We start from the raw sequence: 26,684 nt of genomic DNA, 5'->3' as shown, positions 1-26,684 counted from the left end.
TTTTAAACTAAGATCTTTCTGCATCAGAGACTGACAGGACAGACAGTAAATAAAATTAATGCAGGCAAGTTGGAAAGATGGCCTGAAAAAAATAGCAGATGTAATGCACTTGGTACAGGTGTAAGCTATTCCATTTTTCAGGAATAATCAGCTGCATAAATACAGGATGAGTACAAGCTGATCTAATAGCAGTTCTTCTGGAAAGTTTCTGGAAGCTTATAGTAGATTGCAAGGTGAACTTGAGTTCATGGTATTGTGTAAAAGATAAGCACCATACACAGATACATGCAGAAGATGACAGCTTGGAAAGCACACGTACACTCTCTGCTGTCTTCACTACCTTCACTCTGGCAGTCTTATTGCTGATTGCCACTTACTGCATCAAGTATTAGGAATGCTGTTTCAAAATAAGTGGAAATGAAGAAAACCCAGAGGAGAGCAATAAGAATTATCAGAGTCAAGAAGACACAGCCTTTGTGGAATGATTGATCAGATCAGGGTAGTCTTAGCCTAGAGAAGATAGAAATCCCAGTATGCAAAAAGCCTACAAACATGTACAAGGCTGAAGCAAATGTAAAAGGAATTATCTCCTTTCTGTGATGAAGAGAGCAGTATGTAATGAGGTGAAGCATTAGCAATGCATTTTCGGGCTAGATATTTGGAAAAATCTTGCTAATGGTAAAGGTAATGAAGCACTGGAATAAATTGCCCAGGGAGGCTGCAAAGTCTCTGTTATTAGAAGTCTTCTAAGAAGGAACCATACAGACATCTGTCAGACACGACAGTGTTGATTTTGCTTTGGAGTACAAGGATGGCTTAGACCTCTGGAATTCACTGCCAACCTTGTGACTTAGTGATTGCGATAAGCAGTGATAGGTTACTTTCCTTAGCTGGACCTGTTAATGTTTCTCTTTCTTGCTCAAGACCATGGAGCTCTAGTATTTAATTTCCAATTTCAGTTGCCTTCTGTTCCTTTGTTTTCCTCTCAAGTGTACTCTCAACTGCAGAGTTAATGCCTCTTCTCACATTTATGAATCAGGTTTATGTGATAATTAATCCACTGAGAAAAATATTAAACTTTTTTAATAGATTTATTTGAAAAGCAGTGACCTCGGAAGCTCTGTGGATGAAGTAGAGCAACTGATAAGGAAACATGAGGCTTTTGAGAAGCTTCTGCCATCACAGGATGAGAAGGTACAAAAATCAACAAATATTCTACCAACCCACGAGCTAGAAAGATGATTTGTTGTTTTGTTTTTTTTTTAATATGGCAGCACATTGCATTACTGACAGGTGTGATATGCCTGATATGCTTGAACCAAAGAGAAAATGGGGAAGTTTAGTGAAATAAGAGGCAGAGCAGTAGAGAACAAGTGTTAAACACTCCATGCCCAAGTCCTGCCTGTATTGTCTTGCAGCAGACAGGAAAACCACTTAGTAAGTTGAATAGTGGGACTTACCAGAATAAATATTTAAAGCAGGCTATATTGTGTGTTATGGTTATCAGAAGTTTCTGCTTTTTTCATTAAAAAAAATCAGTGGCTTTTAAAGCAAGTAAAATACAGTAGGCCAGAGGGGATAACTTGTCTAATTATTTAAATATACATTTGGTATACAATGTCTGTACCAAATTGGCTAGCCTCTTTGCACCTTTGGAATAGATGCTGAATTGCTCACCCACATGTAAAGGAATCTGCCTGGCTTGTGGCCACTGCTGTAATTCACCCAGGATAGGGCTAAACTCAAACCTGGGGCTGCGCCTGGGTTCCCCAGAAGGAATGAGCTCCCAGAACTCATGCCAGCTCCCTGCCAGACTGATTGGTCATGTTGAGGGCTACCTTCCAACGTCTGATTTCCACAAAGCAATAAAACTTGGGCAATCATGGGTGTCAGGCTTGCTCCATGATTCCTTGCACTGCATGATCAGTGGCATAGGGACTCCTGGAGCTACAGCTTTAATTCATTTAAGTAGTCAGGGTGCACTACAGAGACCAATGACAAGGACGTCATAGATGTAACATAGTACAGGGAGAATGGGGAGAATGCTGGTTAACTTGTCCTTGCTATTCTTGGTTCATTCCAGAAAAAAAGAAAATCTTTTAGGTATGGAAAGGAGCCTGGTTTTCGTTTCTTTCACACCACTTGGAAGCATAAAAGTAATTTCACATTTGTTGCCTCCTCAGATGATGTCTCTTCAAGAACAGGCAAGCAGGCTAGAGAAGGTTTGTGGACTGGACGGGCTAAAGATCCAGCACAAAGTGAATGCCATTCGTGAGAGGAAGCAGCAGATCAAGGATCTATCGCAGAGTAGGAGAGAAAAGCTGCAGACCGCCCTTCTTCTGGCACTTTTCTACCAGAACTTGGAAGAGGTAAGAGGATTGTAGACTGGGGGTGGAAGGCAGAGGAGCTGCCTACCTCTGTTGTGCTCACCCTTGCTCTGCTCTGGTATGGCAACTCTCAGTGGTAATCTGCTCTGGTATGGCAACTCCTGTTCTGTCACACTCACGCAAAGGGGTAGGTGCTCCAATGCCGTTGCTGTTGCTATACCATCGTTGTGGCATTACAGCTGCTTTACTCATCAGGAGCTCTGCTAAAATAAAACTAATAAAAGGAAAACTGCCAGCTACTACTTGTGTTTCCTTTGGTGGGAAAGAAAAGATATTTCAAATCAGGGTGAATACAAAGTGGAAAGCATTATGGCAAGGATGCCAAGCTTTACCAGTGAGTGTTCACTGAAGGCCTTCAAAACAGTGCTGTGACTTAGCTCTTCAGCTACTGTAGGCTGGCCTCTGCAGAATACGTTCATCTCTGTCCCCTGTTCTGGCCTTAGTCCTGTAAGTGAGTAGCTCTGCTCCTGGCACTACTGTTGGAAAGACATACTAGGTCAGTCTTTCAAAGGGCAGCACAATGTGTGTGACTGAAAAATGTGCTAGCATCCAGTGTGCTGGCATAAACAACAGCACACAGGCCCAGAGGGACATTTGCAAACACTCTTGCTGGTGTGGTATGCACGCCTTCTGCTGCTGCATGCCATGGAACATCCTCTGTGGTTTAAAGAAAAACTGCAGGTGCTTGTCACCTCCCAGCCCATGAATAAGACACATGTCCCGACACGGGTCAAGTTATGATTGTCACCAAAGGTGAATGAACGCCTGTAACACAGCTGCTGCTGCCAACCAAATTTATTTTTTTCAAAAAAGAGTAATCTAGGGAATAAATGGCTGCTAACATTCCATTTACAGCACAATATATTTGGAACTCCCTCTGTCCCATGTCGCCCCCTGCCACCAAAATAATCAAACATTTAAATACCTTCTTCCTTGGCTACACTAAAGAGCCAGAGCTGCACGCTGTTTTTTTTTAAATACAGTTTATCAGGAATTATTTAAGCAGCCAAATATTAACTCGTATTATTTGGCTATACTTTTCCTGTCACATGAACCAGTCCACCAGTAATGGCCAGTCCACCTTGTGGACTAGTAGAGAGGAGTGGATGGAGTGGACGGTGCATTGCACAATGCTAACATTTTCAAAAGAGCAATCTACCTCTGATGGAAAGGTCACAGACCTGCCAGCTTCCTCTTTGGTAGAGAAACTGTCAATGCCCTCCTAGAGATACAATCAACCCATTAGGTGGGAACACTTCTGTATTTCTTCCCATCTCTCCGTAATTGTCAAATCGGTGCCTGGGCTGAGGTGCCCCTTCATTCTTGAATCGCACACTTTTAGCAGACGATCTGGCGCTGTATAGTAAGGAACATTTCCCTTTCCTCATCCACTTTCTCCACATAAATTCAGCCAAGAGTTCTATAGGGAGTTTTTGCTCTCAAACTACCTGCTCATTTACCTCGCCAATCTAAATTCATTGCCTACTGCTGTAGAATGTGAATGCTACCAAGGAATTAAAAAAATAATCTTACAGTAATATCTCTCTTCCTCTTTGTTGGGTAGAATGGAATGTTTAATTTGATTTTAATGATGTTGTGGGTGGGTACGAGTTCATATATGAGAACAGTTCCCAAAGGGATGTTAAATTGCAGAGATGAGTTTTGAGTTTAGCTGTGAAATCAATGAGGTCATTTCTTATTCTTGCGTATTAGAACACTTGTTAGAACCTTACTTAGGTCCCACTCCCCTAGAAACTCTCCCTCCTGCAATCATCTTAAGTAATTTCTATTGATCAAACAGAATTTTTTGTGTCAGCAGAAAATAGTGATCGCTGTCATTGTTGAAAGTCTCCTAGTTACTCTCTAGAAGCAATTACACAGAGAGCTACACACATCAGTACAAAGACAACACAGTTGGTGATTACTGACGAGAGGGTGGAGAGCTCAACATCATATGGTCTGCTTAGAAGGCTAGCTGCTGTAGTTTATACCATTTCAGGACATAGGACTTTGGTTTTCTTCACAAAACCCACAACGATGAACACGCAAGATCACATGCAGCTCACAAAATAGGACACACTCTCCTACAGTAGAAATAGGGTGCTTTTCTAGTCCCAAAGAAGTGAAACAGACTTATAGACTATCCTATTGTCACAAAGTCTGTACCTCAGTGTTAACGTGGAAGGCAGATGAGCAGGTTGCTACTTAGAAATATGTGTGTTTATTTAAGTTATTGCAGAGGAAAGATCATAAAGTTGAAAGTTTTGACTTCTAAAGCTGGCTCTGAGTTTTAATGCTGACTCTGAAACTTGCTCATCGTATTAGTGTCACTTAACTTCCTTTCCCTTTCACCCTCTGCACAAGAGAATAAAAAACACTTACTCCTTTATCTCAGACATAAAGAGAGAATCTCTCTCAGAGACAGAGAATTAGTTGTTATTTCTAAGTGTCTAGAACAGGCACATCCCTTTACATGCTTTAAATATTTCTGTTATTAAAAATCAGTGTAATTTACAAAAAGGTTTTGTGCTCTTGAGGTTACAGTAACTGATATTTTGAAAGTGTAGGTTTCTAAATTGATAGTGCCCACATTTTTTATGAATCCCATAGAAATAAGACTAGTCCCATGTGCCTACACTGAGCATAACACTAGTCTCACTGTTGTCTTCAATAAAGTGAAAATGCCTGTCCAGACAACCGTAAGTCTTTCCATAGAAAGATCTTGGGACAACAGATCAACCTTGCTTTACATCTGAATGTGGACATGGGGCCAGGAGAAGGATCTCTCACTCTCCAGAGCCATCCTAAGTAAGCTTTAAAATAAACCAAGCCACTGAGCGTAAAGATGTGATTTTTTTAAATGGCTTTGTTCAGTCTGTCATTAAGCCATTGCTTATTATTAAAAAGTAGTCGAGAAATTGCCCTTTAAGTGGCTATATACACAGGATTCATTTGTTTCTCATCCTAACTGTATGGATGAGCCTCTCCCATACAAATGAGAAGTCCATTAAGTGACATTAAAGCGTTAATGTGTGGCTGGGTAATGGGAGAAGGCCCTAGGTTGTGAGGAGAGTGTGAGAAATGAAAACAGCAGATGACAGTGTGCTCTCCTGGGCAACCTTGACATAAGGCTCCTGTTTGAGTCTCTGACTGTGCTTTGGAGGGGAACAGTTTCTGGAGAGCATGCTGCTAGTGAAAGCTATTTCTGTTATTGTTTATAGAATTTCAGCAGCTGAAACAACACTTCAAATCATTAATTAACTGAGAAAATCCTCCAGTTGTCAAGTCTTGTGTGCATGTAGCACAGTTCCACAAGGACAGCCAAGATGCTCTGAAACTGATAAAGCTGGCTTCAATTTGCTGTTCTTGTGTTGTCAAAACATTAGGTTACTTCAGTGGTCTGAGGACAACAGGATCAGTTACAACGTATGTCAAGTGTTCAGTTCTCAGTGTTTTGATGGATAGAAAATATTTCCTTCAGTGCTAAGGGCTAAAGTTTAGCAGACTTTAAAGAAAATTGTGGAAAAGGCACTATCCTGTTGCCCATTTTATTCTGCATACATTTAAATTCCCTGAAAAAGAATTTTCTAAGAGAAACACATAATCCTTGCTTTGTTAGTCCTCATGGTTTACCTGCTTTTCTTAATCTGATGTTCCTGACTAGATAATTTTGAATTTTATAAAGTGTAAAAGCAAATAGAGTTGTATTCGCTTTCAAATAATCTGACTAGTGCTTGGCCCCATCAGTAAGGCTTTGTTTGCTTTGCATTTTCCATTTATGTCTCACAACATCGCTGAGATCAGGAAATGTTAGTGCTGTTTTATAGGTGAGGCACAGAATTCTTAAGAATCTTAACCCACTTTACAGGTATGTCAATGACAGAGATAGGAGATGAAACTAGGAGCCCTAAATCCAAGGCTCCGCTGTCATAATCTCATTTTAAATATGTCTGCCATGTCAAGGCTGCATATCTGCTCAAGGATTCTCTATATCTAATCTAGAAGATTGTATAATCTGTTTATGGCCTGTGATGAAATTTGGGGTATTCAAGGAATTTTTCATTATTCTTGTGGTCAGATAAAAATTATTTTCATTCCTACCTGCTTTTATTTCCTAGCAAGTAGAATAGTTCAGAAACTGGAGAGCCACCTCAACTATCACCTCCCAGCTCAATCTGCCTAGCTCAAGCATAGACAGTTGTGTAGAGCAATGACATGTCTTGGGAGGAGGCCCCAGGACGGCATGTCATGCTAACTGATGCCTCACACTGCTGCAGGCAGAAGACTGGATCGGTGAGCGCATGCAGAAGCTAGAGGATCCTTCCATACAAGACCCCAGCAATCTGCAGGACAAAATGAAGCTGCTGCAGAAACATCAGGTCTTTGAGGCAGAGATTCTAGCAAATGAAGAAATCATCACAGCTGTTAATAAGGTAACTCTCTCACTCTGCTAGTGTTTTTACAGGTTATTGCTGGTTATCCAAAGAAGGACAGATAGATGGAATGAAAAGGAAGGGTAGCTTGTTCACCACTTCTGTATCAATTATCCTACTTGAATGACAAGAACCCAGTTGCTATGCCATGAAAATGTAATGCTGTTAATTTCAACAGAGAGATTTGTTAATTGCTTTATCCAGAGAACTTCCATCTTTCCTTATTGCCTGAATAGGAAGATATCACTGACTTCTTCCGTGCCTGGGGTGATTACTCCTACAAAAGGTAAATAGGATTTCATGCCCAGTTTGTGAATATTCTTGTTGAAACTGGGTGAATCACATAGCTGAAGGGCGCAATAATCTGTAATACCTCTCTTGGTTCTCCCACTCCATGAATGTCATTCTTGGCAGGGAAATATTCAAATCCTAGTGTTCTTGATTCCCTCCAGACGTAAAAGCTTTCCAGCTGAGCAGTATCATTTGGGCAATAAGAATTTATATTAGTAATTTATTGTGCAGTCCAGGTTAGGAAGATGAGAGAGTCCTTATAGAGAAGTCATGTAACATGGTAATCACATTAAAAATTAGTGGCAACTTCATTTCTAATTTCTTCTTCTGAATGTGAAGAAAGGAGAAGCTCTGGTATCAAAAGGCCACTCAAAATCAGGAGAGATCCATCGCCGAGTCCGCATGCTTCAGGAGCGTTGGGAGAAGTTGAAGAGAGCTGTTGCTGCCCGTGGAAAGATGCTGGAGGACAGCCGGGACTTCCTGGAATTTCTCCAGAAGGTGGACCAGGTGGAAGCCTGGATCAGGGAGAAGGTAAATGGATTCTAGTATTTAACCCAAGCAGCACTAGAGACTTGTTATTTAGCAGTGAACTTCTGATAAGTGTGTCATCTTCCAGGATATTTTCTTAGTGGCTTTTGCCTGGAAGAATCATGGCATGTTCTACAAACAATATGGAAGGAATGATTCAACAAATTCTAAAAATTTTCTGGAGTGTTTCCATGCCAGAGTCAGTTGGACAGTATTAGCACATGTTCTCATGTAAAATGTGCACATAAAGAGATTCTGATTATTGGTGGTCATCTCATGCGTCTCTACCGAGACAGAGAAAGGAAAGCAGACTGGAATAGAAGAGACTTGAAACATTTGACAACTGGCACTCACTCTCATTGCGTACCAAACCTGAAAGTTTCTCTTTGTAAGAGTGAAGGAAGAGTCACTTGATCCACTAAGTTTCCTTCAGAGGTTGCTTCTACAATGAGTAATAGATTGGAGAGGGAGTTGGGACTAAGTCTCATAATTATCTAAAGATCAGAAGAGACTACTTCAGAAGATGTAGGTCAGTGATTTACAGACACATCACAGAAGTGATTTTATCAGCATAAGTATTGGGATGTGCTGTGTTCTTGCACTCTTAGCCTGAATGTTTGTCTGTCTGCTGCTTATTTCCCCAGGAAGTCATGATTAATGTAGGTGATGTGGGAAATGACTATGAACACTGCCTGCAGCTCATGAAAAAGCTGAATGAGTTCCGTGGAGCAACATCAGGGGTAAGAGGTGTTTTCCATGCACATTCCTTGTGTGGCTGGAAGCAGCAGTTACCTTTTCAGCCCAGCAATATATCCAGGTAGCAAATACAGTTCCAGTACCCTGAGGAGGTGAAAGATCAGGGGGGTAAGGAAGCATTACCACTTTATAAGCCATTAAAATAGGCAGAATTTTCCCTCATTGTGCCTTCTGCTTTGATGATGTCTAAACAGAGCTGTCAGGCACTCATGACACAACCTAAAATTTTGGATTGCATTACGTGACTGGAAAGCTGGCTGTGTAAGCCTGAATTTGAGCAAATTTCCAGTTTGGTTCATGCAGTCCACAAGTTACAGTGACTTCCACCCAGAAGTGGATTAAAAATGGTTGTTTCAGCCATATTTGTTTGAATCTGAAAGTTGATATAGACCTTCCATGAAAAAGCCTGTAAAAAAAAATTGACTGCTTTCTCCATTTCCCTCCTTTATTTCTCCCTTCCCCTCCTCCTGAGGAACAGTCAAGTTTCTCATATTCCTTCATCCAAATGAAGCACATGTATTTGGGGGACTTTGTTTATACAGCACATGTGCTAGGTCATGAATCATAACATGATTATAATGATAACATGATATATAAATTTTTATATATATATATATAATGATATATATATATATATAATGATATATAATGATATATATATATATAATGATAACATGATAATAATCAGACATTTAGTAAAACAGGGCAATGGTTTACATTTTGGATAGCAGCCATGTGACAAGACAGCTGCACAGTTCACCTTTCTGTGCTGAGATCTCTAACCCTCTTTTGTGGTGCTGAGTCATGCCAGCTGACTCTCTTGCCCCCAGTGAGTTGTGCTAACCTGGGCACCAAACCTTGGGAGTGCTGGGGAACAAGCCCTGCCATAACAAGGGCCTCCTTGTGATGTGCTTCAGCTCCCAGCATGAGAGCTGTGAGACCATACATTGAGGGGATGCATTTGCAGCAGCCTCTTGTTCTCTCTGTTTGTGTGAACTGTACAGATGTGGACTAACAGGTCTGAGTGTCACACAGGAAAGATTGCTGTGCTGATTTGCTAGTCTGGAAGCTGTGAGGAAGGTCTGGAAAGAGGTGTATTAGGACTTTGTGAGTAAGGCTTACTTTAATGTTCTCGCCTAATATTCTTTATCCTTTGTTTGCCTGCTATTTTGTTGCCAGTTCCTGTTACAGCAGCTCCCATCTTCTATTTCTGTTGCCTGATAACAGAAGGAGACAATCCTCTTCTACGCAAAGTAACAGTATAGATATGCCTGACACCTGGGAGAAAACCCTAAGCTCCCCTTTCCAGAGGCTGGCAGAATTTCCTGTGACAGTGCATTAGTACTGGATTTGGGTAGAGAGCCAAAATACTCAAGCTTCAGCACCAGGGCATTAGTGAAGTGAAGAGACTTTCATTGGCCCTTCAGTCCTCACCAGCTGAACTGTGAGCTAAAGGATGGAGCCAGGGCTCTGCTAAAGGTTGTACCAGCCAAAAGGAAGATGGTGAAAGAGACAGAAACAACCCAGTGTCCCAGTCGGCATAAGGTAGATTCTATGTGCCACAGGAAACTCTTGGCCTTAGATACTATCAGCTTGTAGCCACTGCTCCTGTATCACTCTGAACATGGCTCCTACAGAAAAAGGCTGGGACAGTGATACCCTCATAGCTGATGCTTAGTTATACAGTACTTCATAGGGTGATACAGAGGCAGGCTGGCCAGTGTGTGCATCCATCCAGTCTAGGTTTCCCCACTAGACAAATCTGAGATCAGGGTAGGGAGGTAGGGAGCAATCATCCTGCATTGATGGCTGCCAGATTTTCTACTCGTATTCTGTCACATTGTACTGCTATTATTTCCCAGGAGAGGAGACTGCAGGGTTTCTGAAGAATGTCTGGCTGTCTGCTGGTTTCTCTTGTTTACTTTATGGCTATGTGTAATAGTAAAGTACATATGGAAGCATGCACGTTGGTATGGATGTAGCACAAAAAAAATACAAATGGAGTCAATACTTCTATTAAGTGTGCTGGAATCTTGCAGCTGTGCTTCTACTACATCAGTGATTAATGTCTCCCCGCTAAGCTTGTGATTTACTGGTCTTAGAAAAATAGAGAATGTTTTTGAATCTTGGAGCAGTGTTCAGTGTTGGCCATCCGTCATGCTCCGAAAGACAAATTATTCCACTATAGTCCAGATTATATGTACAATGTGCAAATATTATCCTTTCTATGGTATGTACATAGGAAGCAAGTTGCCTTGAAGACTTAGCATACCTTGCTAAAATGCAGTGATGTTGCTTTAGAAGAAAACGCAATGGTATGGGTTGTCTGGGTTTCTCAAGGCTGTATGGATTTTAAGCCTGTTGTCCACAGTACAGAAGGCACATCTGGACAGAAGCCTATCTTGAAAAAACAGTGAGTAGGCCTAGGAGCCACATGTCACTATCTGTTTGACAGAGGAATAATCTGCCACACATCAGCTGTTCCACAGCAGCCACCTATGTAACCAGCAACTGCACCTATGTTTCTTCAGCAAATGAGCCCCTGCTTGGAATGCCTGGCTTAGAAATGACGCTCTGAGGGACCTCATCTAGACCTAGGTCATTGTTGTATCTATAGCCATTAATGTCCTTTCTGGCATTTACTGCCTCCTCATCGGACTGGTAACACCAGCAGTTGTAGTAGAGCAAACCCCATGTGTCTGAAATGTTTGGTAGTGAGGTAAAACTTGCTTGTTGCTGTTAGTGTTGTTTTACATGTTTCAGTGGAAAACTCAGTCACAAGCATTTTGAACACATACCTTTGTTCTTTTTCTCACTTTACAGGAGATGACAGTGGATGATGCTCACATCAGGGCTATCAATGCCCTGGCCATGAAACTGGAGAGACAGAACAAGGAAGAAACAAAGACAATATATGAGCGCCGGAAGCAGCTCAATGAGAAGTGAGTATGCTTTTAAAGCTTCTGTGTAAAGCAAAAACAAGAAGGGAAAATTAGGTGTCTTGGGCTGGGATAAATGGAGGAATTGTTATATATTCTCTTCTTTAACATCATGACTACCAAACATCAGGCACTGGAGTTGCCTTTCAAGACTCTCAGAGCAGTTAGCCAGAAGGATTTCTAATCCAGCAGGGCCAAAGTCATGTTTCTAGCCTTGCAGGCAAATATGCTGTTTCACAGCGCTTTGCATACTAGATCCATGAACCTAAGACACTTCCATCTCTTCACGTAGTTGTCCCAGTGAAGTGCTATTGCTTTTGCTACTTCACAGCCCACTAGCTAAGAACCAAAAGCATGAAGATAGGGATTGTGAGGGTATTGAGACTTTAAGGAAACTGGATTGGTACTTTTTAGCTTTTAAGCCCCATGCCATCCTGAAAACTTGGAATAAATATAACCAGATAGTCTTGTCAGGATAATGCTTCATCTCTGTGATGTGTCCCCTATTGTGGGGAAGTGGGGATCAATACACAAGGTCATTCAGAAATCCTGTCTTTTTACTTATATCTGAGCATCATGAAATTTAGTTGTGGAAATCCGCATCTCTGAAATACACCTCTAAAATATTATTTTCAATAAAAGGTGGAACAGTTTCCATGGTAACCTGAATGCATACAGGAAGAAGTTAGAGGGAGCCCTAGAGATTCATGCCTTAATCAGAGAAATTGATGACATCACAGAGAGAATTACTGAGAAGGTGAGTTCTCAGATTTTGATTAATTGAAATGGGAAAATGTTCTATTTTGCTAACAGTGATAAACCCAGGCATGCTGGTTGCTAGAGAGGTACTGAGTATCCAGCAGTGGCCTTTGACAGCTGTCTGTGTATCAAGTTTGCATCTCCTTCAGGCAGTGCTGAGCCAAGTCAGTTCTGAATACCAAAAGCCAGTTAGCTGAGCTACCATAGAGCTTTTTCTGAATTATCTACTTAGCTTGAATATAGCAACTTCTCATGTTCCAAATTCAAAGCTAGTTCATTCCACACCAGCTTGCATATCTCTCCCTGCTGTGCAATGCAGACATATTAAATATGCAACTTTGAAAAGTTGTATAAAAATGTTATTCATTCAGAAAATGGAGGTAAAAATGCCTATTCTGGATTGTAATTTTGAGATTAATAGAAGAAAAAGGCTATATAAAAAACTAATTTTTTCATCCACTTCACTAATGATATTAATTTAACTATAAGTCAGTAGGCAGATACATAGTGGTACTACTTACAGTTACAAGGCTGTTGGTTTGAAATTGTTATAACAACTTTTATGAATGTATTTCTTCATTGTCTGGGATTTCATTTCTGGTAGGATTCTGAGGGTCAATTTTATTTTCCATATTTTCATAAAACACACTTGAAAATTTCTGTGCCACAATTTAATGGGAAATATTTGGCTGGTTTGGTATATGAAAAAAAGGGAAAAGAAAGATTGAGAAATGCAGGGAAGCATTCCTGTCTTTGTTTTATATGTGAATGGCCAGAGGCACCTTAAGTACTATTGTGACTGTTCAAAGAGTTGTGAATTCTTGTTCCATCTCTGTAAGGAGTGCCGACAAGGTGCCTTGTTGATATTTAAAAAGACAATAAGAATGTTCAGATGGTAATATGAAGAAGGGAAGGAGGAGAGTATTTGAAAGAATTAAGATATGATCCTTTTACTTTTTATCATCTTCACCATTTGCACATCCTACTGCCGCCTCCAGAGTGTACTGATACAAGCACTGGATTATGGGAAAGATGTGGAAAGTGTGGAAAACCTGATTCGAAGGCATGAAGAGATGGAGAGAGAAATCAGTGTTATTAAGTCCAAAATGGAGGTAAGAAGTGGGGAAGTACAGAGGATACTGTAAAAAAAGTTCATTTTCCTTCTTGGAAACATGGTGCAAAGATCAGTGTGACTCTTCAGATTCATTAATACAAATTGCACTGCAATGCAAATGCAGCACAAATTTCTTCTCAGTAAAATACTGTGCTGCTTAATCCTACTTTATTGTGTCAAATGCTATTCTTCCTGATGCACCAAATCTAAGAAGAGAAGTCCCTTTTTAACATGCTAGCTGATTCTCCGGCCTTCACCTACAAGCCAGATTAGACTGTCCTATATCTTTTGGGAAGTGTGGAATCCAAATTTAACTCTCCATCTTTCCCCCAGTTTCTGTACTGACTTGAACCAAAATCACGACTCTAGTTCTGTTTAGAACTAAAATGCAAAACCCACAGTGCATGTAGTTTTCTGACATAGACACCAAAACCAGAAATCTTAGGTTATAATTACCTGCCTGATCAGCTCTGGCTTTTGTAAAATGGCTGGTTTGCATCATTTAGGACTAATCTTGAGCATTAAATATGGGTCTGAGCTCCTATATAATTGCATATTTTTAATAAAAATAAATTTTTTCAGCTGAACCGCAGTAGTAGAAATCCTATGACAACCTCTCATGGTTTTCACTGTTGGCCAGAGTGTTAAGCCTTTTCATACAGAAAATATTTTTTGCAAACTTTCTCTAAACTTTTTGTTCACAACAGTATGCAAATGGTGACAATATGTGTGATACCTTCACACATTGTGACTTTGTTAGCTATTTCTCATATGAAATGTGGGTGATTACTAGTCAGCATTCCACAGATAGCATTAGCAAGGCTGTATGGGGGAGTGCTGCATGGAAACAGAAAGATGAGCAAGGTTTGGGTTTGGTTATTTTTTTTGATGTTGCCACAAATACCATGTACAAAGTATAATATCTATACTTTTCTTATGGATTAAAACCAGCCTGGCATATTCTCCTTTCTGCATAATTAAAATTCTTCATTTTCATCAATTTGATGGAGTTTTACAAGAAAGATACCAACTTTGTACCTGGGTTGGTGAGTGTTCATTACTGTTTATCAGGCTGTGTTAAGGAAAACAGCATCAACTAGAAGACCACACTGAAAGTAGTGTTTTGATGCTGCTGTTAGCTGAAATAGATACAAACAATTTTTTAATCTTCTGCTCAAAGGCAAATCTGGTTGCCTCTGTGTACTGCCATATTTTCATGGCTTTTGTTACCCATCTTAGTTAGATTTAAGCTAATAGAGGTTACAATTAGCACTTCATTTTCCTGTGTTTGTCCCTATCCTGCAAAACTACTTTCTTAATTGTAAATTAACATTTGTGCATGTGAAGCAACACACACATCTCTTTCTTCACATGAATGACTGCTCGCAAATGCATATGTATTTTTTGTGCATATAACAAGTCCCTTTGTATATTTTGTTATTGTAATTTAAATATCTGCTTTTGAAAACTGGGATCTTAAAATGAACTACTTTTCCTGAAAGGGAAACTCAGGAACGAATATAAGCATTTGGCATAAATTCACCCCACTATAAATCTCTTCCCAGCCATTGGAATTGGAATCTTTCCGCCTTTCCACAAGGAATCCATCCATAAATGACAAACTGACTATGAAGCAACAGGAGATGAAAAACAACTGGCTACGACTCCAGGGACAGGCCAAACAAAGGTAAAGACTTCTAGGGGTCTGAATATCTCTCAGCAGGAGCAAAGCTGCTCCCTGGGGTCTCAAATCTACTTGCCAGGGGCCTTTTAAAAGTTTTTGAGGATCCTTTACAAAGTTTATACAGGCAGCTAAGACACCTGCAATGGAAAAAGTGTACCTTGGTACAAGAAAAGTTCCACTGATGTGACTTTGGGAAAACTGATACAATGAGTTTGTGGCTTATCCCACTAAATAATGTTACTAAAACGCCTCCAGACTATTAGATTAAATCTATCATGAAGCCTTTGTGAAAGACTTATTTTTGGATGGTTCTAGAAGGCTTTTTTTTCTTGAATCTTTCCAATACAAGAAAGGCTTAGGCCTGAGCTGTAATCATTGCTGGAAGCAACAGCTATGAAGTCTTTTTCACCTTTCTTGTCCTAATGAACTGATGTAGAAAATAAGGTAAGCATGTTGTCTCCAAGGCAGTGTGCATCTCCTGTGATTTTGGTTTAACATGAGTGCTGTTAGGAGCTCTAAGGGAAAGCTAGGAGGCTTGAATTCACTTCATTTGGCTTCTCCGAGGATACCTTCCTCTGCAAATTGGGAGGGAAAAGCAACTAGATAATTCTGTGTTGGGTAATGCTGAACTGCATATTGTGTGGCAGGAAGCAGAAGCTGGCAGCCTCGTATCAGTTGCAGAAGTTTAACTTGGAGATGAAGGAGTTGCTAGATTGGACCCAAAACATCAGAGGCTTAATGGAAGCAGGGGGGCTTCCTAAAAGCGCAAATGAAGCGGAAAGCATGATCGAGGAGCATCAGGAGAGAAAGGCAAGTATCATCATTGCTTCCAATTGAACATACTGGGAATCTTTCCCATGGGAATTAATTGCTGCAGACACAGCAGAATTTTGCTGCATGTGTCTGTCAATAATATGGTGAAAAGACTGTTTTCAATAACAGGCTAGGGACAGAAGTCACCTACATATTGACAGAACTCTATCCCATGGGCTGTTTGGCAGCTCGTGTCTCTGCAAAACGTCTCAGCCCCGTTAGCTCTCCCCTGTACTGCTGTCCAACCCTGTAGGTAAAAAGCTGGTTCAGTATCGAAACATGCTCACTGCCGATCTCTTCATTTGGATTGCCAAAAAGTTAATGCTAATTAATTCTAGCTTTGACTTAGATCTTGTCATGCAAACTCCATTTGCCTGAGAGGAAAATAAAAACAGCAGTTTGTCTCGCACAGGGCAGTAAATTACCATTGGATGGTACTACACATTCAGTTCTGAAACACTTCATAACCCAGTACTAATTACCACACAATCTTTTGGTGGCTAATTGGGCTAATATTTTTGGTGGATTTTCTAAAAGGACTGATATTGTTAACTAACCTTATAAAAAAGTTAGTATTTTACTTCTTCCCAAGCATCATAGCTATCTTTCAGCTGTTGTGTTACCTTTTCTTTGCAGTTATGTTACTTTTTCTAATAATCATGTTCCTAGAATCATGACTAATATCCAGTGCTTTGTGGGTCCCATTATTAGCACAAATAGTTTGTAGATTCTGATTCATTTTCTAGACTTGAATTTGGTATGAAGTACCTGAAGTCCCCTCCTTTTTCAGTCTTCCATTTTAACAATGTTCTCTCATGTCACAGACTTAATGTTTTTGCTAATAATTCTTTGTCACAATAGAAATACCCCAAACCACTCATGTAGTGTACTCCAAATTTAGATGGTAGCAATATCTAAGTCTTTAATATCTCTTAGTAAAGGAACCCAAATGGCTCTAAGGAGATAGTCACACAGAAAAGGAGGAATCCAGGCAGTATGTTCTTTTGTATTGGGTTGACTAAACTAAAATTATAGACTTTCTTTCTTTCAGGTTAGTGGCTCAAACCAATGTCCTTATGAGAGACTAGAGTTGAACACAAGGAGCTAATCTGAATAAAAAATATATAATGGCTATCTTACAGCTGTGTTATCTATGATTGGGCAACACCACCCCCCAAAAAAGCCCTAAAACCAGCAGTTCTAATTTCAGACATTTAATAGTACATGGCATAGTTTTTAAGGTGGTTTATGAGTTAATACATGGTATTATTTCAGTTCATGGTTATTTTTATTTTCAAATTGTTTACATTAGGAGTTACGCATTCAGTTTGCAGGAGTCATAGTTGCTTGTAATGCTTTCACCTTCAGGATTCAGTATACAGGCATAACTCATTCCTCAGACCAGGTGAAAAAGTTAAATGTATTTAATTTTAACACCACAAAATAAAGTAAAACTGTGTCTTTAATGTAATAATCTGATGCCGACTTATTTGGCAGGAGAGGAAAAATTCTAGGCACTGTTTCTCCTAAGAACCACCTCTATGTAGGAAGACTGGTTATGGATGTTCAAAACTGTTCATTTATATCTAAGCATTTTCTAATCTGTTTCTAATTTAATCCCAATTTTGATTTGTAGGAGACCAGTTGTTCCTAGAGCAATAAAGTCATTTGTTGTCCACGTTTATTTTCTCTTAGGCAATTCTATGCTCTTTCAGTAACATAGCTCAAAGATGAATGATTTTTCCATACAAATATTAGTGTTGGAAAGTTACAGCCCATATTCTTCCCCTTAAGGCTTGTATTCTGAATAACTGGCATTCCATAAACCCTTGACAACAACCTTTGTAATATATTTTAGGAGGAGATTGAAGCACGACTGGGAAGATTCAACTCTCTCAGTAACTATGGTCAAGAACTTGCCAATTCTGGTCACTACGCAACCCCTGAGATTCACCAGTCCCTCTCCAGACTACAGCAAGCCTGGTCTGAACTGATCCAAGCATGGAAGGAGCAATATGTAAAATTGTTTCAGGCACAAGATTTACAGGTGAGTAAAAAGACATACAACAGAAAATGCACATGCCACTGACAACTTTCCTCAGTATAAACAGCAAATTTATAAGATGTTATAATGAAAGATATGCTAATAATACCCAGTGTTTAATTTATATTGCCCCGGTTTCCAAAAGGCATGCTGAGGGCCTAGCACATTCAGTGGTGGCAGGACTTTTAGAAATTGTACCTTTACAAATCAAACACATTTCTGTGGAATATGTGCTCATATGTTTTTCAAAGGCTATAAAACTTAGCAAAATTTGGTCAAACTCTCATGCAGCTGGCAAAAGGCACATACTTAAAATGGAACATCACTTCCCTACCAAATTCTATAACCTCCCTCATAAAACATGGAGGCAGGCAAATATTAAAAAAAAAAAATGATCTGAAGAAAAATTTAGCATGGACAGAATACTGTATTTTTTCCCTGCTTTTTTCTAAGAAAAGAACTGGTTTGGCTGCAGTTTTCCAGAAATACTTCCCTGTAACAGTCATCTCACTTAGAAAATTTCTGCTCAAATGGCTTGTTGGCAACAGTTAGAAATAACTGAAATGGAGATTTTACAATGAGGAATGTCAAGTACCTTAAATAACAGCTGGTGCTACTAGTCCCATCTAAATAGCTTCATATATATGAGAATTTAAACCATATGATAAGGGCTGCTTTCATGCTTCTTTATGCATTATATTGTACTTATTTCAGGCCATTTTACCATTCTTTTTATTCACCAGTTACCTTACACAGCACTCTACACTACTAGCAAACAGGCTACAAGTACTTGTATTGTATCCTATGTCTTAGACAAAAAGAAATAATCATATTATAAAGGACAAAATTATAATAATAATTGTTACGCATGTGGTCTTTGTAGCATCTAATGCTTACTGCCATCCAGTGCTATGCAGTTAATTTTTGGAATAGCCCTGGAATTTTGTTGTTTTTCAGCATACTCTGCCAAAGTCAGATTTGCCTCTGTTTTACACCATGTTTATGACTGCTTTTTCTCCCTATACAGAAATTCTATGGCTATGTGGAACAGACTGAGAGCTGGCTCAGCAGCAAAGAGGCTTTCCTAGCCAATGAGGACTTAGGGGTAGGTGCTCTGAGAAATTGCAATTTTGTCTGCAGTCAGTCTGGAGGAAAGGGAGCTGTGAAGTATGATGATGTGCTCTGAACCTTCCTGTGATCTTTCTCCTTCTGAAGTTACTGCTCCGTCTTGTTGACAGTTTAGGATCAGATTTCTTTCCTTGATACTTTACACAGGATAGGATTCTCAGCCCCAGGAGTAATGAAACAGTCCAACTACTCAATTATAGCAGGAAAATGAGACTGCATCTCTCTAGCTGGTCATATCTGACCCAAATACATTTACCAGCAGTGTGCAAGTCATCACTGCTATCACTGCTGACATACCCAGTGTAGCTTTAAATTACCTACCTCAGGTACCAGTAACACTGCAATAACTGAAACCGCAGACTGATGCATGGGTTGCAAATCTATGCAGGATGCTGGATATACATTCTGATGCTTAGCTTACCCTGCACCTTGTATAGGTAGTGCTACCAAATTAGTTGTCTCTGCAGGAACTTCGATTACATCTCAGAGTTCAGTGTAGATATAATTGGTACAAATGGTATGAAAAACATATCATGCTAGTGGCTGGTGTCTGTCTCTGTAATTTTCAGCCTGGAGGTATGTATTTACAGTCCCTCCATTGAAGTATATGAGACTTAGAAGGAGCCACCCATTTTCCAGTCATGTTTAGCTCAGCAATGCACAGAAAATGCTCTGTGAGTACTTTCCCTTCCAATGAGTCATGTAAGCACCCAGAAGTTTAGATTTTTTTCAGACCCATTTGATGTGAGCTTTATTGCTTCCTTTAGAATAGTGGGAAAGCAGAGTTTATTGTGGTAACAACATTTTGACACCACTGATTCTAAAATTAAAAGTGCGGAGGGGTGCTGAAAAGAGAACCCTGAGTCATTAAGTTTGGGATTCACAAATGTTACAAGAAGTCAAATTCTGTGTTTCTCTCCAGATTAACTGTAATGTCAGACTCCAGTTCTCAAATTCAAATCTGGATCTGAGCTCTTCCAAATTCCATGGGTTGAAACCGAGGCTCTAATTTTAATCTCTTTCTGTGACATATTTGTTCACTTAACTCTGATCTCAGTTTGGCAGTCCACATTTGCTTCCAAAATAGCATCTGTCTTAAGATTGATTTATGATTAGGAGCTGATGCTTTATCTCTTGAGAAGTGATATGTTCTATGCAGCACAACAATATGCAGGAGAAGGTAAGCATCCAGCAGTTAGTTCAGTTTTGACCCTGAAATAATGGCCTCAGACCATGCATAGAACATTATTTAGGCCTCAAGTCTCAGATTCAATGCCAATAAATTTCAAAGACCAGTACATTTTCTTGACAGTTTGCAAATGTGGGGTAAATGCCATTTAGCTTCTGGATTATCGGTGTTGTAGGTGGGAAAAACTCAGACTGAAAGCAGCTTCCCTTTGTTGAATTCTATCCAGGACTCGGTGTCTAGTGTGGAGAGCCTACAGCGGAAACACACGCAGTTTGAAAAAGCCCTGGAAGCTCAGATGGAGAAAATTGATGAGATGGCTTCATTTGCTCAGCAGCTAACACAGAACAAGCATTATGACTCAGACAACATCACCAACAGATGCCAGGCCATTCTGAGAAGGTGAAGTCAAACCCTTCCCATGTCAGCCACCCGTATCTTTTGCAATGAGACTCTCCCCATGTGACTAATATCTTTAAATGTTTTAAGAGAACCATAAACGGGTTTGCATTTACTCAACTTTGCTCCTTGCACTGTGGTCTTGCCAAATTGGCCTGAGTCTAGTCAATATTTCATTAGGAGGTTTCCAAAATAGAGTCAAGTGGCGGGGGAGCAGGATTCAGAAAAAGGCAGTTTTCCTGTAATTCTGTATCCTGGCCTGGCCTTAGGGACAGTGCTGCAAACAAAAGACAGAGGCCTGCTGTGCCATTAAATACTTCATTATCATTAAATACCATCCAGAAAGGTCATTTGCTACACAACTGCTTTTTCACTGCTCTAATGGGGTTGATCTTAAAGCCCTGCTCAAATTATCTATTAGGGCATTTGCAATTTTCCTGATCAGATCTTGCCCTTTCATGTGAATTACTTTATTTCTCCTAGCACATTGCATATTGTTCATCTTAAACAAATGCTGACAGTATAAGCAGTTGTATTCAGTGCTATGATAGATTAAAAGATACACGTAAAATTTACGAAGAGAGATTGGAGATCCCTTATGAGTAAAGTGAGCACAGGAATTTTTTCATATGATCAAACTATCTCATGCCTGCATTAATGTGAATAAAGTGCTGCAGATCCACATTTGGAAAAAAGATGAAAGGATGGTGTAGCTTTGGTTTATCAGTGACAAATACCATCATACTCACAGGCTTTCCATATAATAAACATGCTGAGGTTTTGTTCTCTTGTACCCTGAAAGGCAATAATGGTGATTCCTAGAGGCAGATATCACATATACAGAATTTTTGTGTACTTTAAACATACCTATCTGCTAGAAATGCTTCCTATCGTGTCCTGAGCATCTTCTCTGACAGCCTAAATCATGGGAGGCTGCATATTATGGACAGTTCTCTCCTAGACAATGGAGGGTTAGATCACGTGTGGTTTAGAGATGAAAATTGAAAACCCTTATCCTATCTAATTCACTCTGTGGCTTTTACCTCACACATCTGTCTTCATCTCAGAAAAGAGAAACTGCTGGAGAATGCTGCTGCTCGCAGACATCTGCTAGAGGAATCAAGGCTTCTGCAGAAGTTGCTGAGGAATTCTTTTGAGGTACAATTACAGAGGATTGATGGTATTCTGGTTTCTTAAAACATACTGTGCTGCATAGATCTGAATCCCTGAAGGGATTTACTGTGAGAAAAATCAAGGAACTGAGTCTGGAATGAGACGATACTGGGAAAGATGAGGATAAGAGTGAAAGGATATTTTTCAGCTTTCAAGTCACAGCGTCCCTCCAGTCATCAGGTGAAAGATCTACCGTGCATTGGACGCCAGCAAAATGCAGAAGAAATAAATGCATTAAAAGGGAAATGTGCTACCATTTTAAAATTCATGGGAAGAGACAAATTAGTTCTTTTCTTGTGAGATAATGACAGTGGGTTAGTAATAGGGAGATAATTGCCTTTTGTCCCCCATGCACACGTGTCCACGCACTTTCTCACTGCATGGGGACTACCTCATGGAGACAGCCCCCTTTCCAGGTAACAGCGCAGATAAACAGACATATAGGGGTGAATTCATTATGAAAGACAGGAGGAGCTTAGGGAAGCAGAACCTCAGAAGGACAACTCATTTGTGTCCCCACTCACAAGTCCCATGTTTTATAGATATTAGAGGAGAGCCTGGCAGGTTGGAGCTGAAGAAAAACACTGAAGGTTTTGTCTACTTCTGTTCTTTCCTCCCCAAAGGTAGCTGCCTGGATCAATGAGAAGAATAGCATTGCCCAGGATGATAGCTGGAAGGATCCAAGCAATCTGCAGACCAAACTGCAGAAGCACCAGACTTTCCAAGCAGAGATCATGGCCAATAGAAATCGCCTGGACTCCATCAAATCTGTGAGAGAAGTGGGGTTGATGGCAAGGGTGGGCAACTGGCATGAGAGACTCTGCAGACAGTCTGAGTTACAGTGATCTCAAACAAATGAGGGGGAATCACTGTCCCCTCACTGACATCATTCACACTGTCTCTGAGGGGACTGGGAAGCTTATTCTTTTAGTCCATCAAGAACTTTCTGTGTCCATCTGTTTCTTTCAACTTCTCTCTTATGGTCTAGTGTGAGCTTGCTTGTCTATATTCACTGTGCATGCAATGGAAAGAGATAGGTGCTTTCAATGAAAGATTCAGTCCACTGACTTTAGGGACTTCTCTCTGGGGTGAATGCCACTTTAGAGGTACACCTGTTTCTTTCCAGCAGGGAACCTAGCTGGTTGGATGCACAACTTCAGCAAGTCAGATAAGATGTATCCAACAAAAAGGATCAAGAAGAGTTTTCAAGTGTTGCCTTTGCAGAAACATGCTAGTAGGAGAGAGATGAGGGAAGTCTGACAAGCTTTGTCAGATACTTGGCAGAAACTGTGATCAGATGATGAGTTTGGAAGGACAGACTGTTACATGTTTATTAACCTTATTTTCAGCACAGTGCTTACTAGCTGTATTTTGCAAGAGATAACTAAGTATTAAAGGTAGATTCCCTCCTCAGACTTACCTGTATTCGGTATTGTATACCACCCCCCCCTTTTTTTCTTTAAACATTTTAACCCCCCTGTGTGCAGACACAACATGGGTGTTAAAGGGTGGAGTTACAATTCTCTCTAAACTAATCTCTTGTTTGCACAATCTCTTTCTCATTATTTCTTGATGCCCTGTCTTTTTTGTTGGGAATAGCCTTAGTAGTTGCTCTTTCAAAGAAAATTAACATCTGCTGTCCTGGTATAGCATCTTTCTCTTGCTGTGTCTCCTCTTCCCCATTGCAAAATGTAGAAATAGCTCAATTTAGCTTTCTAAAGCAAACTTGGTTCCAGCTTAAGGATATACCTACAGACTCTTGTACCTGATGGAGGTCTTGCTGTGCCCTCTCTACCTCTTCTTCTGCCAACCTGTTAAGCATCTGCAGCTCAGAGATTAGAAATGCAGATAGACTTTTATTACATAATACAGTGGTACAATGGTACATGGTTAAAAGAGGTTTTATTACCTCATACAGTGGTTCACTTGTATGAGATAGTTCTCTCTTAACATGCAAGGAAGGGAATAGAAAAGGACAGGTGGCTGGGCAATCTCAAACAGTGATCATAGAATGTGGGACATCACAGAAAAAACTGAGTGCTTGCAAACTAGGCTCCCTTCCAGCTTTTAGGCAATGTAGCTGTTGCATAACGAAGATTCTCTTTACCCTTTGTCTTCTAATATTGCCTTCTAGCATTTCAAATCATTTTAGAGGCCAGAAAAACAGGAAAATCGGTCTCTTCCCTAGTTTCAATAAGCATTTTGCCTTTATCTGTTTTTCCTTCGTCTGTGCAGCCTCTATCTGTTATGTCAGGGAGTGATGGCTGCAGCTGGCCTTTTACATAGCAGTGCCAGTAGACTTTGTTTATGGAGGCAAAAGTGATATATTCTGGTACATTCAGCAAAGCAAGAAAACTTTAACTGTTCCCTCTGCTATAGGAAGGGGAGAAGATGCTCCGTGAGAGGCACTATGCCCCTGAAGCCATTCAGTCCAGACTACAAGAAATGGAAGAACTATGGGAGGAACTGCTAGCAAGTTGCCAGGATAAACAGGCCAAGCTGCAGGATGCTTACAAGGTAATAAAGGGGTCTTGGTGTCATTTCCAGAGATAGCACAGCTGCCTTGCTACACGTCTCATAGATGAGTGTGTCACTTGATACAATCAGACCTGATTCCTCAAGACCATTAGAGCAAAGAAACTACTAAGTGTGGACTGATTGAATGGAATCGGCAGGAAAACTGGAGACACCTATGGAGGGAAAAGGATTTGCAGACTGTGTTCCCTTCTGCTTTCTGCTGCTGGTTTAGATCAGGATTCTAGGGAGGGATACTGAGGCAAAATGACTCATATATGTCAACTGACTCATATATGTCAACTCTCTGCATCTCTCCCAATGGCATCTTTTCTCCGACACATTGAGAAAGAAACCCACAGCTGCTTTTCATTCTTCTAGCTCCAGACACCTGACTTTTCATGACTGAGTTTTGCATGAGCTATCATGCAAAAATATCTATTTTACACTCTGTGGGTGTAAAATAGAGTTCTCCCTTTAAATGGCTTCCTTTTAAGGTACTGTGTCCATCATTTGTATTTGTGCAACACAAGTAAGATTAGCTCTTGATGTTCTCTGCATCTGGTTTTGTGTTCACTCTGACTGAATTATCTTCTTCATTTGGACCACCGTCATATCTGGGAAGAGTTCACTGAGCACTGGGAAGTTTCTCTGTGTTTGTGTGTAATTCTTACTGAAAGCGGCCAAGATTTTTATATCATATTGTCTGTCCTGAAGGTTTAAATGACCTTTTCTTCCTGCTTGTCCTCAGGGCCTTCATTTTCAGCGAAGTGTAGAGGATATGGAGAAATGGTTGGAAGACGTGGAAAATGAGTTGAAAGCACCATATAGTAACAATGATCTGGTGGTTTTGAACAGTCATCTGAAGAAACAAGAGGAACTGGAGGAAGATATTGCTGGCCATAGGGACAGACTGCAAGAGCTTCTGGTCACAGCTCAGCAGTTCCAGAAGGAGAAGCATTTCCTTGCTGATGAACTAGAAGAGAGAGTGGATCAACTGGTGCAGAGGTGTGTGAGTGCCTGGCCTGCCTCCTGCCATCTTTTTCCTATTTTTATCAGCCTTTTTCTTCCCTGCATGTTTTTTTTTTTTTTCTTTCCTTCTCTACATCATTCTGAAAAGAACGTTTTGCATTCATTCCTTATTAATCTGCGGTCCTCATTGGGTTCCCTTTAAAACCTACAGATACCAAAGTCTACGTGATCCTCTGCAGAAGAGACGTGGGAGTCTGGAGGCAAGCAGACTTCAGTACCAATTCTTCCGAGATGTTGATGAGGAGTTGGCCTGGGTTCATGAGAAGCTCCCCATGGCTTCTTCCAGGGATTATGGCCAATCCCTGGCAACTGTTCAGAGTCTACAAGAAAAGCACCAGGTAATGTCATGTGAGAACCACTCTCAGTCTTTAGAATCAAAGAGAGAACAAGGAATTCAATTTGCCTCTGGCAAACTTCATCTGCTGTGCTTTGGCTAACAGGATTCACGATGCCAGGGATTACTCTTATCCTTGTCTGATAATGATGACATTTTTCGAAGGGTATCTCCATGACTTGTCAACATGTGGGATTCCATGCTGCTTATCATTTCAGTGGTGTAGGTACCACACCAACTGCTTTTCTGTGGACACATTGGCTCTTTTTGTGAACTGAGTTTAAAACCTGGCCTTTGCAATACAAATAGATTTTACAAACTGATATGCATGCTGTTATAGCTTCTTTGGGCAACAGATGTCTTAACAAATATGCTTTGAAACTCAGTAAGTACATCCGAGCAAGCTCATTGCTCAGATGTCTCAGGATGAGCTCCCAGGAAAACATCTTTCCCCAAAACTCTTTCTACTCTGGAGGGAGGGAGATAACAGGATATTACGATGATCCTTAGCTGACTTTCATTCCAGTGGTAGCTTTCAAGAAAGCTGTTGAATTATTTCACAAGGTTCAGATGGGCCATCAGAGAAAGCAGTGCCTGGAACACTGTCATCTCAAATACCAATAAAACAGCAGCTGCCTTCCTAATCGTTTTTTAATAAGGAGCACTGCCTCTTTGCAAACATGAGGTGGAAGAAAAAAAAATTCCTGCTAAAAGTTTCCAGCAGCTATTGGTATTTAATGTTAGCAAATGACAGCCTGTTTAAGTGCCATGTCAAGTGCCTCTGGGGAAAATCTGTGCAATCTGCAATAGGGCTGGGAAAGACGGAATATCTTGTAAAGTGGGAATGTGTGTGATATATAGAGAGAGTAAGCCCAAGCATTTGGTGCAATCTGCATGTCTACAAATAAAAATCTGAACTTATAAAAAATTTGAAATGTTACCATGGTAAAAAGTCAAGACTGCTGCAGGTGACATACTAGGACGGGGATGAAGTCTCTTACAAAGTTGATTTATCCTAGGTATACTCACAATTTAATGAAGAACGTAAAATGTTTTAAAATGCATCTTCCAGAATATTCCTGACTAAGACCCATGAGTATATACTGAATAGTTTGCACCTTCTTAGTATTCGGTGTAATTCTCATATTTGTAAAAATTCTGTATTTAAGC

At 40.2% G+C, this 26,684-nt stretch overlaps 2 protein-coding genes across 3 annotated transcripts in view; one reads left to right on the top strand and one right to left on the bottom strand.

Moving 5' to 3' along the window:
• LOC140652712 (cytosolic phospholipase A2 beta-like) overlaps positions 1-26,684 on the bottom strand; it is a 118,584-nt gene that overhangs the window by 6,614 nt on the left and 85,286 nt on the right. The window lies entirely within an intron of this gene.
• Positions 1-26,684, top strand: part of SPTBN5 (spectrin beta, non-erythrocytic 5) — a 98,853-nt gene that overhangs the window by 55,164 nt on the left and 17,005 nt on the right. The window contains 18 exon segments of the mRNA XM_072863879.1: positions 1,090-1,194; positions 2,184-2,369; positions 6,665-6,820; positions 7,451-7,642; positions 8,284-8,379; positions 11,219-11,337; positions 11,977-12,091; positions 13,092-13,205; positions 14,773-14,894; positions 15,539-15,701; positions 17,563-17,751; positions 18,776-18,853; positions 20,292-20,464; positions 21,529-21,619; positions 22,258-22,404; positions 24,014-24,151; positions 24,900-25,156; positions 25,332-25,518. Coding sequence (XP_072719980.1) covers positions 1,090-1,194; positions 2,184-2,369; positions 6,665-6,820; positions 7,451-7,642; positions 8,284-8,379; positions 11,219-11,337; positions 11,977-12,091; positions 13,092-13,205; positions 14,773-14,894; positions 15,539-15,701; positions 17,563-17,751; positions 18,776-18,853; positions 20,292-20,464; positions 21,529-21,619; positions 22,258-22,404; positions 24,014-24,151; positions 24,900-25,156; positions 25,332-25,518 — 2,628 coding nt within the window.

Source organism: Ciconia boyciana, chromosome 6 (genome assembly GCF_034638445.1).
Source record: "Ciconia boyciana chromosome 6, ASM3463844v1, whole genome shotgun sequence".
Lineage (NCBI taxonomy): Eukaryota > Metazoa > Chordata > Aves > Ciconiiformes > Ciconiidae > Ciconia > Ciconia boyciana.
The sequence above is the reverse complement of the archived record's forward strand: the minus strand, read 5'-3'. Positions and strand labels throughout refer to the sequence as shown.